General features: G+C 41.3%; 1 protein-coding gene and 2 non-coding genes across 5 annotated transcripts; 1 reads left to right on the forward strand and 2 right to left on the reverse strand.

The window, feature by feature from the left end:
• The first annotated feature begins 1,672 nt into the window (after positions 1–1,672).
• trnap-agg (transfer RNA proline (anticodon AGG)) lies at positions 1,673–1,744 on the forward strand. The gene has a single exon. It is a non-coding gene; the product is annotated as a tRNA-Pro (tRNA).
• A 226-nt stretch (positions 1,745–1,970) lies between these two features.
• trnap-cgg (transfer RNA proline (anticodon CGG)) lies at positions 1,971–2,042 on the reverse strand. The gene has a single exon. It is a non-coding gene; the product is annotated as a tRNA-Pro (tRNA).
• Positions 2,043–2,237: 195 nt separating this feature from the next.
• On the reverse strand, positions 2,238–12,309 carry dyrk1ab (dual-specificity tyrosine-(Y)-phosphorylation regulated kinase 1A, b). 3 transcript variants are annotated; one of them, XM_061973132.1, is made up of 12 exons: positions 11,472–12,309; positions 10,094–10,155; positions 8,226–8,422; positions 8,028–8,120; positions 7,743–7,931; positions 7,480–7,627; positions 7,105–7,391; positions 6,846–6,992; positions 6,627–6,767; positions 6,242–6,545; positions 6,018–6,142; positions 2,238–5,928 (listed from the first exon to the last, which is right to left on the reverse strand). In XM_061973132.1, the coding sequence occupies exons 2-12, from the start codon at positions 10,119–10,121 to the stop codon at positions 5,341–5,343; spliced, it is 2,247 nt and encodes a 748-aa protein (XP_061829116.1). In that variant the 5' UTR covers positions 10,122–10,155; positions 11,472–12,309; the 3' UTR covers positions 2,238–5,340. The 3 variants fall into 3 exon arrangements, with proteins under 3 accessions (XP_061829116.1, XP_061829117.1, XP_061829118.1); XM_061973133.1 differs by lacking the exon at positions 10,094–10,155; XM_061973134.1 differs by lacking the exons at positions 10,094–10,155; positions 11,472–12,309 and adding an exon at positions 10,797–11,442.
• Between the last annotated feature and the right edge of the window lie 480 nt (positions 12,310–12,789).

Genomic DNA, 12,789 nt, shown 5'->3' on the forward strand with positions numbered 1-12,789 from the left:
TATGTAAGTGTAAGTATTCAGGTGTATGTACTGTATGTAAGTGGAAGTGTGTTGGTATGTAAGTGTGTAAGTGTAAGTGTGCAAGTATATAACTGTACGTGTGTACGGTAGGTATGTACGTGTAGGTATGTAAGTGTAAGTACCGGTATGTTGGTGTAAGTATTTAGGTGTAATTGTGTAAGTACTGTATGTAAGTGGAAGTGTGTTAGTATGTACTGTATTTAAGTGGAAGTGTGTTGGTATGTAAGTGTGTAAGTATGTAAGTGGAAGTGTGCAAATATATAACTGTACATGTGTAAGTATGTAAGTGTCAGTATGTAAGTGTATCTATGTATGTGTAAGTATTTAGGTGTTAGTGTGTAAGTACTGTATGTAAGTGGAAGTGTGTTAGTATGTACTGTATTTAAGTGGAAGTGTGTTGGTATGTAAGTGTGTAAGTATGTAAGTGGAAGTGTGCAAGTATATAACTCTACATGTGTAAGTATGTAAGTGTCAGTATGTAAGTGTAAGTATGTTGGTGTAAATGTAAGTATGTAAGTGTAAGTATTTAGGTGTAAGTGTGTAAATACTGTATGTAAGTGGGAGTGTGTTAGTATGTGCTGTAAGTAAGTGTAACTGTGTAAGTATGTAACTGTAAGTGTGTAAGCATGTGTCTATTTGTAAATATGTAAGTGAGTAAGTATGTAAGTGTAAGTCTGTAAGAGTAAGTATTTAGGATTAAGTGATAGTGTGTTAGTATGTGCTGTAAGTAAGTGTACATGTGTAAGTATGTAAGTATAAGTATAGGTATGTAAGTGTAAGTATGTAGGTGTAAGTATAAGTATGTAAGTGTAAGTATGTAGGTGTAAGTATAAGTATGTAAGTGTAAGTAAGTGTAATTATGTAAGTGTGTAAGCATGTGTGTATTTGTAAGTATGTAAGTGTAAGTGTGTAAGAGTAAGTACTTAGCATTAAGTGTAATTATGTAAGTGTGTAAGCATGTGTGTATTTGTAAGTAAGTAAGTGTAAGTGTGTAAAGGTAAATATTTAGGATTAAGTGTCAGTATGTTAGTATGTGCTGTAAGTAAGTGTAAGTGTGTAAGTATGTAACTGTAAGTGTGTAAGCATGTGTGTATTTGTAAATATGTAAGTGAGTAAGTATGTAAGTGTAAGTGTGTAAGAGTAAGTATTTAGGATTAAGTGAAAGTGTGTTAGTATGTGCTGTAAGTAAGTGTACATGTGTAAGTGTGTAAGTATAAGTATAGGTATGTAAGTGTAAGTATGTAGGCGTAAGTATAAGTATGTAAGTGTAAGTAAGTGTAATTATGTAAGTGTGTAAGCATGTGTGTATTTGTAAGTATGTAAGTGTAAGTGTGTAAGGGTAAATATTTAGGATTAAGTGTCAGTATGTTAGTATGTGCTGTAAGTAAGTGTAAGTGTGTAAGTATGTAAGTGTGTAAACCCCTTCTCCTTGACGTAAATTTGCGTCATTGAGGACGCAGGCTTCTTCTACGCTGCCACCTAATGGCGATTTGGATTCAAGACGAAAAACTACAAGCTAATGCGACGTACGTCCAAAAAGATGCTTTTGTTTGATGGCCGGTGGTTGTACAGTGGAAGAAATAATACACAGCCGCAGCAAAAAATACATCGTTGCTGAAATGTCGAACAGATTTCATTACAGTGGAAGTGTGGCTCGTTGGTCTAGGGGTATGATTCTCGCTTAGGGTGCGAGAGGTCCCGGGTTCAAATCCCGGACGAGCCCAGTTTTTTGTAAGAACATAGGCTTTTTTTACATGCATTTTTTAATACAATAACCAGCCTTTTTAGCAAGCGCCACAATCATCCCGGAAGTATACCGACGTCAATGAACTATAAAATATAAATGGAAATGTAAACTATCATTGAAATACTGCATGAGATTTATATCATTGCTTGTGTTCGGAAAATCATGCGTCATTCCTTTAGTTTGAGTAGACAAAAAAAGAAACGGGCTCGTCCGGGATTTGAACCCGGGACCTCTCGCACCCGAAGCGAGAATCATACCCCTAGACCAACGAGCCACGTGGCATAAAGAGCGCTCCTTTTGTATTATAAACGAGGCACCACTCACTGTCCAACCAGAAGTATGGCTTCCTCATTTCTTATTTACTGTATAATGGTGAGGTAAGGTGCAAAAATAACACCATTGAGTCGACACGTGTCGTGTTCTGCAAATGACTCAAGTGAAGATGGGAACAAAAAAGACACGCAGAGCATTTCAATTAACTTCTTTTTATATATCATACATAAGACTGTCTTAATATAATACAAAGGGCATTGTCATAAACACAGCAAAGTCTTGACTAGATCTTACAATCTGTGGATACATGGACTTATCCTTTCCCCCATGCTGTTCAATTCTATAGTGCATGTTGCATGTACAAAAAAAGTGGAAAAAAGTGAAATATAAAATGAAAAAAAAAGAAAAAAAAGGGAGAAATCCAAATTAAATAAAGAGGATTTGCACTTCTGCTGGGTGTTTAGATATGTCAACAAGAATACATGTTTGTGTAGAACCCACAAACTGAACAGGCGTATGAATGATGGAACCATATTCAGATTTTTTTTTTCCAACCATGTGCTTCTCATAGAACCAAAAAGTAAGGTTTGTGATGTACATGCACTTACAATATACCCTGTGAAAATTATTAAGGTTTGAAGATCTAGCTTTCCCTGTTTGATTCAAACCCTACCTCATAGTGTTGTCCTGATGTAGTCAAGTACCTTTGCCACAAGGCAAGGTTTTGCCACTAAGAAAACAGGAGTTCCTGCCCAATGAATGGTCACCAAATTGACAAACATAATCAACATACCAGCAGGCGCAAGGTAGTGAGTTCTATACTTCCTTTATTAAAAAAATATAAATATATACATAAATTCTATTTCAACTATTAAAAAGGGGCTGCATTTCATGACAACTGCTCTAAATAAGAGGTCAATCAGCATGATCTGAAATAGGCGCACACTTACGAGTCACTGCAGTCAATTTTTTTGTCTTTTTCAGTCTTTATTTTTGGAATGTTTAGTACCAGTACGAGGTGCCAGCGATAAAAGCCACTGGCAAATGTCTAAATATCTCAAATTCGGCGGGGTAGGAAAAAAATGATTGCAAATTTGCAATTAACCTTGACATCCAGATAAAACCCCCCAGTCTCAATATAGGTAGCTTTACATTGGGTGTTTATGGGAAAAGACCAAGCGTGGTTTTGGTATGGTATCCTTTAAAATGACGATAGCATGACGTGTGGCCTGTCGTCTGTTTGACAGGTGGCCGTGGGCAGGTTATTTCCTCTCTAATTTCGAAGCTGGTCAAAATGAGCAACAGAAGAAAGAAAGCACTTCAAAATCCCTGATGTAAAAAAAAATAAAATTAAAAAAAAGGGGAAAAAAACAGGAAGAAATGAACATCTGGTTATGGACTGTAATGTTTTGAGGACATGCATGTCTGTCCAGGCAAAACATGATTGTGGGCTGACAGACACCCTTTTTCCCTTTGAACAGGACAACAATCAAGGGGATCTGCCCTAGCACATTAGAACAATACCATTCAGTCTCGCTAGACGGCAGAAACAAGTAGCCAAGTTGACCAAATGTATGAAAGGCAGCAAAAACCCTTTGAAATAGTATGTATGATGGGGCAAAGAAAAAGAAAAACGACAACACAGAAATTGAACGCATTAGTCTCCTTTTTTTTCTTTTTTTTTTCTTATTTCTCAAACCCATCATCTTCTATCTTGCTACTCCGGAGCCTGCAGAGTAACTACCAAATTCTCTAACATACCAAAGTTTTTTTAAAAGACTCCCAAAATAAACTACCAATTAATATGGAAACAGTTTTGGTAAAAGGTGGCGAACATATGTGGCCAGAGTACACAATAGCCAACGGTGTGAACAACGCTCTCCAGTTTTGCTAACGTAATATATTGCAGCTGTTTGTATTGACGGTAAAATAAGATCTTGATCAACTTTGCGTCAAAGTGGTGAACTGCTACATTATTGGTTACAGACACCTATATGCTATAAAACAACTGCTTTGGTATAAAAACATATCCAAAGGGAAAATAAATTCTTGTAAAATTCACAGCATAATTTTGTGGAGAAAAAAGGCAGTCACTTAACTCTTTTTTTTTTTCTCTTCAGTTTCCATGTTTTGGATGGAGAGACTTGTGCAGGTGGTTCTGATGAGGAACTACATGCAAAAGGGGGGAAAATAAGAAAACATAAAAAGGGGTAGACTCTGGGATAGTTCTTTCCACTGCAAAATCCTTTACCAGTGACTAAGATTTGTCAAGGAAGTCATGTTTAGGAGGTTGTTGTGTACAATAAAGACCCTGTTATGTGGGGCCCTGCTGAAGAAATCTTTGTCGAGAAAGGCCTCAAATTACCATTCTTAGTTACCTTTTTCTAAAATGTTTTAATTTCCTTAAAGAATTAAGGGTTGTCTAGAGAGAAAAATAGAGAAAAGCCATCTTAATTCAAATGATAATGTCCAGCTCCATCCCATTCCAAGTCCATGAGTCATAAGGCCAAAATGTTATCTAGAACCAGCCACCGACGTTATTCCTTTCGCTGGACTGGATCCTTGCCGTCTCCCTGCCCACCGCTGCTGTCGTCTGTGCCAGGCCCGTTTGCAGCTCGCAGGACTTTTGGGGCCTCTTAGCCTGAGGGGTGGTGCGTCCCTCTCCTTTGACCCACTTGGGTGTCTGTATCCACCTACGCCCGGCCAGCACACGCGTATAGGGACTCCACTGTTATGTGCTCCCCTCGAACAGAGTTACACGACACCGACCGACAAGAAATATCACCGCAAACACTTCCCCTCCATGTCAAGCTACAGGATTTACAAGCAGCTTTTTTTCTGTGTAAAATTTTGCTTGGAAAAAAAAAGGGCAAAAATAATGAGGAACCAGTGGAACAGTAATGTCAGGCGGTCCGTGAAAGAGGACGCCGCGCATCATCATCGCTGACAGCTAGCTATCTGTGATAACAGCCTCAAACTTTGCTCTGAAATGCTCCTTTTTGCCACATAATACCGAATGGTGATTACATGAAACTGGTGAAATGGTAAGATGGATGTCTCGATCTCACTATGGTTATTCCGCAGTATTATTTTGTGCCTAATGGTCGCAAAAAGAAAAAAATGGATGAAAATTACATATATACTTCTTCTTAACAAAGGTTGTCTTCCCTCTGTAATAGCGGTTCAGTGATATCTCCCTTCTGACGTGAGCAGCTTTTATTCTCAACACACCTTGTAGTAAAAAACACCACCTTAAAAATGACGCACAGGGGGGAACACACAGCCAAATGTCAGTGCAGTCACGAGCTGGCCATCGAACTCTGCTGCACACACACTCCAGTCATTGGAGACTCCTCCCGGTCCATGCCCTGCCTCATGCTCAGGTGGCCTTCCGCCAGGTAGTGGCCAGGCCCCGTGTTCGTGCCCATAGAGAACGCAGGGTGCGCTGCCATGCCAGTCTCCTGCCGTGGGTTCGAGAAGGCACCTAGCCCCATGCTCAGCCCACCATTCTGACCAAAGTCAAGCGCTCCAGCGGGCAAATGGCGGAGCTGGTAGGCCTGGTTGCCATGGTTCCCAGTGGAAGAGGAAGATGTAGAGGAAGAGGAGGCAGAGGAAGACAGGGAGGTCATAGACAGATGGCCGTGAACCACCTCCATGGAGTCCTGCGTCGAGGAGCTGTGTGTCGGGGAGGTGTAGTGGCGTGGGCGTGGTCGCGTTGCCATCATCTGCCCGTGGTGGTGATGAGGGTGTGAGTGGGGATGCAGGGCCTTAGGGTGCTGAGGGGGAACGTGGAAGGTGGTCTCCTGGACTGGGTGGGTCTCTCCGGCGACTGCCTCCGGTCCGACTCCACCTCCCCACACCAGCGGAGGTGGATAAGGCTGTCGAGCCTGTTAACAAACCAACAAGTCATTCTCAGTTGTGTTCATCCTCATACTTGTGGAAGAAAATGCATCTAGTTGGTAGTTAAGGGTCTGACCTGTGGGCAGAGGCTGTCTCCATCAATGGCTGGCATGGCTGTACCAAAGTGTCCTCCACTGTGTAAGTGGTGATGGGTTGGGTCTGACCGTGCTCTGCCACTGGTACTTGTTCCAGACGACCCCCCTAAGAGATCAACACATTTACTGGAGGTGCTGTCTCATACCACAGGATGTTTAGGTGGAAAGTAGGCCGAGCAAATATTCCTATAATGTTCAAATTTACCAGAACTGGAGGAGGTGCTGGAGGTGGTTCCTGAAGACTGGGACTGCTCTAATGCGGGACTCGTCGACACGCTGCTGCTTGTATTGGTCCCCTCGTCCGCCGTCTTCTTGAAGAAACTGTGCTGCAGGGCATAGTAGGGCTGAATGCGGCTCTTGGGATCGTAGTCCAGCATCCGCAGGATCAGATCCTTGAACTTCAAGTAGTCAGCGACAGCGTGGCCAGACTCCCCTGCCCGCCGCCCACCGGGTCCCCCTGTCTCCACACCCAAGATGGAGTGGAGCTTCCTTGAAGCTGGGGGTTTATACTATAAAGCAAAAGCGTAAATATACTTACTCCCATTCAATATGCAGAACTTTTCAAGAGATCACTAATGATATTTGCTTACCCTTTTGCCATCTTTGGTCTTTTTAACACTCCATGTACCATCTGAAAGCTTCTCAAAGAACTTCCTGGCTTTTGGGGCTAGGTCCATTATGTGATTAGGTGGGATCCCGAGAACCTCAACTATTTTGTTCATCTGGTCCACCTGAAAAAGCCATCAACGTTTATTAGTGTCCAACATTGGAATGTATGTGATGACCAGATCATTTTTTTCTCAATTTACCTCATTGGCTCCACTGAAGAGAGGCTCCCCTGTATGCATCTCTACCAAGATGCAACCCAAGGACCACATGTCAATGGCCAGATCATAGGGCATGCCCAGAAGCACCTCTGGGGAGCGATAGAAGCGACTCTGGATATACTGATATATCTAAAAAAACAAAACAAAAACAAATTAGAATATCATAATTTTCTGTTTAGGCTCTATTTACTATTTTCCACACAATTATATTATAATCACTGGGACAGTTGTAAGTAGTTACCCTTTGTCCCAGTTGGCACGAGCTGCCAAAGTCCACTATTTTGATGGCGCTCCTCTTGGGGTTACACAGGAGGATGTTCTCGGGCTTCAGGTCACAGTGGATGATGCTGAGCTCGGGCGTGGCCAGGAAAAGCAGCGCCGTGCATAGCTGCTGGGCAAACTTCCGTGTGAGGTTGAGAGAGACTCCGCGGAAGTTGGTATTTCGGAGCAGGTCGTACAGGTTATAGGAAAGCATCTCAAACACGAGGCAGAGGTGGTTCCGAAACATGAAGTGACGCTTAAGGTGAACTGTAAGATAACCAAATTGTGTCCGGGTCAAGCTTTTTTATATTATTGTCTTGCTGTATGTGATTCCAAATTTGAAAAAGAGACTTACCAATGTAGTATTTCATCTCGGTATCATGTTTGTTCATGAGCTCTAGGAGGCGCACTTCAATCTGGGCTTGATTGAGGAAAGCTTTCTTGTTCTTGATGATCTTAATAGCAACCCATTCCTGCTCTGCACGGTCGTATGCTTTCACAACCTACAGATTACAAAAAACAGCCATATTGGGACAGTTATAATGACACTTAAAACAATTAAAATGAGAATGATTTGTCCAGGTTTATTAATCTAAATAAAACCAAACAACCACACACCTGTCCAAATGATCCTTTTCCTATCAAGGAATCAATCTCATAACGGTCCATCCACTTCTCCCCATTCTTGACGATGTAGTCATAATTATCATCGTCATAGCCATCATTGAAGACTTTCCTTTCTTTTTTGTGACTGGAGTCTTCACCCTGACCCTGTTGGTGCCGCCGCTTCTTTTTTGCATAATACACCTTCAGCAAAAACATGCAGACAAAACAATTGTAACACAAGTGTCACGGCAGAACTTATTCATGTCAATGTTTGAGTGCTGCAATGGTCAAACTCACCTCATTGATGTGTTTGTATGTTTTGATAAGGTCAATGGAAAGCTTCCTCAGGGGAGCTGAAGTTGGGTCACGAAAGCACTGGGGCATGTGCCTCTGATGTATCAAAATAAACAAATTTGTTAAACAACTGGTACATGGCTTAAGTTAAATGGCAACAAATTGAAGGGCAGCATATGTATGTAATAACTGTTTGAGCACCTGATTGGCAGTGAGCTGTGGTGTCTGGTCGCTGTACGGTAAGACCGTAACAGATTGGTCAGTGCTTGGCTGGTGGCGGTCACTGTACTGCTGGTGCGTATGGGGCATTGGAGCAGCCATCTGAAGACCAGCAGTGTGTAAAGAAAAAGAGGGCGCAAGCCGGACAGACGAAGGTTTGCATGCTGAAGTCTCTCCTCCTGGAAGAAATTAACACCTTGCCTTAAGTTGCATTTTACAAGATATAAACTAGAGATTAATAATATCAATGCACCATTTTATTGCAGAGGAGTAGCATGTATGTTACAACAAGAGACTTTCCACCAAAAAAATGTGGAGAGAACAATTTCTGTATTAAATGATGACATTGTGAATAAGCTTTCTGACAGGTAAAACTGCAGCCAAAAATCTTGCATGTGGTGAAAAAATATGCAAAATTTATCAGCATGCAAATTCATATTTACATGTGTAATAAAATGATTCAGTTTAAAAAGTCATAAAACATGTAAATAATAAATAAAACATGTAGAACAATAATACAAATAAATGCATATTAATAGGTTGTGTTTGTAAAATGAGATTTAAAGGCACAGATTAATCATTAAATAAATCCTATTTATTGTATCAGTAACATTTCAGCATTTGAGGGAAAAAAAGGGTGGACATCAGCAGGCTTTACAGCAGAAAGAGGAGAAAAGAAAAGCACCACCATACTGTACAGTGAATCATCCTTCATTTTAAGCCAGAAGGAATCAAAAAAATATTAAATAGCATGTTCAGCTATCAGCATCTCTCACCAGACAACACAATTCACCAGCGCTACACAGTAACCACTATTCAGAATCCCAGCAACAGCACCTAATTAGCATAGCCTATCACCACAGAGATACAGCGTGATTTGGCAAGCCCATCAATGCACAGACCAATCACAACGCAGTATGCAAATAGCCTACTTTTGTTGCCAGGGCAGAGCTGCTCCCATTTTCCAATGAGAAAACAAGAAATAAACAAGAAATAAAATTGAACTTTGGCACACTTAGACGTTGCTTTCAACGCAAGAGCCTGACAGCAAAATAGCTGCACAGCCCAAAACCTGCACTCCATATGAGAGCGTTAGAAAGCTGACCCAGCTTTGGAAAAGGAAAAAATACACAGCCACTGACAGAAATAAAAGGAACTGTAAGATGAGAGAGCACAGGCAGAGGCTGTATTTAAGGAACCAAGAAGGTGTAACATAATATTAATTCTAGTATGCTTATAAATACATTTACTGAACACTACATTTTACAGATTTAAATATAAAATATATATTTATAATAAAATATATTTTGAGGATCATTTGACATATTTTGTCTTTATTTTCCTGATTGTTCGGTTGAGTTGGGACAATATATATAATTTAAATAACTTATTTAGAAGAAATGGCATCGCTAAGGTGGCAGCAGTTTGCGCCAGCTTGATGATGTTGAATATATTTTATGTCCTTTGTGTTCTTTAATGTTTCCCTGTTGTTTTACGCCTTGTTCTTTGTGGACTTTTTGAGTCTGCAATGCAAACACATGGTTTTGATGTGCACCTGAAAGAGTGGCAGCAGATCATAGTAGCTCCTAAGATTTTCATCATTTTATAATTGAGCTACCTTGTGGATCAATAAAGTTTGTCTAAGTCTAGACTGTAATAAATTGTAGCACTTTTTGTGGCTACAGCCTACTTTGTCCCACACAACAGTGTGATGAAATGTAACCGCCTGGATGCAGATTTGGAGAAAGGCACAACAAAAGGGAGCAACTTAAGTTTACCACTTCCCATTAAAAAGAAGAGTTAATTGAAGAGGATAGATTAGATATAAACACACAAACACAACAGCTAACCTGGATGCATCTTCTGCAAAAATTTCATATCATCCTGGGAGGAGAGTCCAGCAGCAAACCAACTACAAAGAATAGAACACACAATATAACGTCTGTAGATAATTCTGATTTTAGTTACTTACTGGTTCAAGTTTAACTTGAAAGGGGGAGACCTAAATAGAAGAAAGCATCCCTAAACTTTGCAGTGTGTTTATAAAGTAACAACTGATTAAAAGTAGCCAAAAGTAAAATACTGACTGTTTACAGAATAAGCATTTATAACTAAGGACGAGGTTGTTATCTGTATATAGTTGATTTAAAGGTTATGGATATCCGTTTTGTTTGATTGCCATTATAAACATCAGACCAATCTGGATTTTTAACACAATCAGATCTGTGAAAATCAAGCATTAGCCAGCTCCTTGATATCATTTATGATTATTGTCCATGTTCAGAACTGGCATATGAACAGTTCCTTGCCTGGCTCTGCTCCTCACAGAACAAATGGGCCTTTAAGATGTAAAAATAACGGCAGCTAGCTCGCTATTAGTATCCGCATCATATCTTAAGTGTTGGCTGAGGACCTCTATAATAAGCTCATGTGTCATCTTCTCACGCCCATTTCCAAACCTCAATCGAAAGCCAGCAAATGCAACCGCGATTAATCACCTAAATATGCATTTATATTTAGAAAGACAGCGGCCCGGGCCAGCGATGCACTTACAAATGATGGGTAGAATCTCGTCATGGTTGGAAATGAGAAAGCATATTCAGTGTTATTCGAGTCCCCTTCGCCTGGCAAATATATCATCCGCGCATAAATCCTCCAAACGTATTCCCGGTGTACTTTTTAACGGTGCGCCCAGCTTGAAAGGGCTGCGACCGTTAACGGTGCCGTGGAAAAAATGCGGGGACGAGCGAGCGTATCCTTCACCCCGTCCAGCGGCAACGTTAGCTATGTGACGTTGGAGCCAGCGGGTTGTTGGGGCCCACTCAGCTGGTTCCGCAACAAGTCACCGTTAACCATTAGCCGATTTAGCTCCTGCGTTAGCACCATTAGCTGGGCGAGATCGCACACAACACAACCATTTTCTGCACACTCGGGCCCTCGTATTTTAAACGTTCTGTGGGCGACGTGATGAAGGGGGGGGGGACAAAAAAAAATAATCCCGATATCGCACAATGACAAGTGTCTTACACCGCGGGTTTGGTGCATGTGCCAGGATGACTCTCCATAAAACACAATCGGCTCACATTGAACACCCCCAAAAAAACACCCTTGTTGACCTACTGACTGGAAGCGAACGTTAACGCCGCTGGAAAACCACATATATCGTCCGCGTCCATCCTTATGATTAACCATTTGATTTACACGCCAATGCAAACACAATCCACTCACCTTTGATGGCACGATCTTCATTTAAAGTCCAATAACCTGTATGATGAGGAAACTTATCCAGCTTGGTAATTCTCCCCTCCCTGCACGGTTACCGAGTATTGATAACGTTAAATCGGATCTTTTCTCCGACCGGCAAACACTACGACGATTTGCCAGCCAGATCCAATAAACTCTTCATTTCCGTAGACAATCCAGGCGGACGACGTCGACAATCGCGGCGACGTTAGCGAGACGTTACCATCAGCTGATGACTAGCAACATGCTAACTTTAACTAGCGCGCATAAGTCACTAGCTAACCTTAGCGAGTTGGCTAAGCTAGTTGACAAAATGAAGGCAGCTAACGTTAGCTAGCCCGTCCAAGCTAGCGCTAGCTTCTCCGGCTAGCCTCAAGCTAACGATCGCAGCCGCAGCTAAATAAAAGGTACGTCAAACGGATTTTACGCAGCCTTTGTCAAAATTGCCGTCGACCTCCACGACCCGCTGTGTGGCGCGGGTGTAGTCCGTGTATTTTTAACCCGAAATACGACCCGCGTCCTCTGGTAATTTTGCTCCGGAATTTTGTGTCAATTTTCACAAAATGGCGCGCGGTCCAAACCTGCGCAGTGAACCGGCCCGGTGGACCAGAGACGCGGACAACCGAGTTAGTGCGGCGCCGCCTAATTATTTCTATGGCGTTAAAACGTCGGCCTCTTGATCTTCTTCGCCCGGTCCATTAGACGCGTCTCGTTATCCAAAAACGTCAAAGGTATATCCACTGACAGCATTATTCCGGCGGGAAGGGGGAACATTTGAAACGACTGAGCTTGGGGGGAAAAACCCTCCTGACAAAATGGCGATGCTCTAGCTTGTTGCCATGGCAACTGTCAATCAAGGAGCCCAAATACCCCGGATGTACCAATGACGAATAAAATGTAAGTGGTCAGAGACACTGTTTTTTTTTCATCCGACTTTGGCTTGTTGCTACCGCTCAGCAAACATTTTACACTTATATTTATAGTCTGCCATAATGATAACTTTGCATTTTGAACACATATATACACTATTTATTAATAAAATAATGCTATTGTTTATTATATACACTGCAAAAAGTCAGTGTTGAAAAACAAGAACAAAAAATACAAAAATGAGGGGTATTTTATTTGAACTAAGCAAAATTATCTGCCAATAGAACAAGAAAATTTGGATTATCAAGACTTTCCAAAACAAGTCAATTTAGCTAACTTCAATGAACCCGAAAATACCTTAAAATAAGAATATTCTCACTTTCTTGGTAGAAAAAAAAAAAGACCTTTTTGCTCAAAATGTTGAAAAATATTC

This window comes from Nerophis lumbriciformis, linkage group LG17 (genome assembly GCF_033978685.3).
Source record: "Nerophis lumbriciformis linkage group LG17, RoL_Nlum_v2.1, whole genome shotgun sequence".
In the NCBI taxonomy this organism is placed as follows: Eukaryota; Metazoa; Chordata; class Actinopteri; order Syngnathiformes; family Syngnathidae; genus Nerophis; species Nerophis lumbriciformis.

Bases quoted from the DNA above. Each gene is read 5' to 3' on its own strand.
- dyrk1ab (XM_061973132.1), bottom strand. From the start codon at position 10,121: ATGAAATTTTTGCAGAAGATGCATCCAG. The intron at 8,423-10,093 runs GTTAGCTGTTGT...AATTTCTTCCAG, and splicing joins TTTGCAGAAGATGCATCCAG to GAGGAGAGACTTCAGCATGC. The intron at 8,121-8,225 runs GTGCTCAAACAG...TTGATACATCAG, and splicing joins CACAGCTCACTGCCAATCAG to AGGCACATGCCCCAGTGCTT.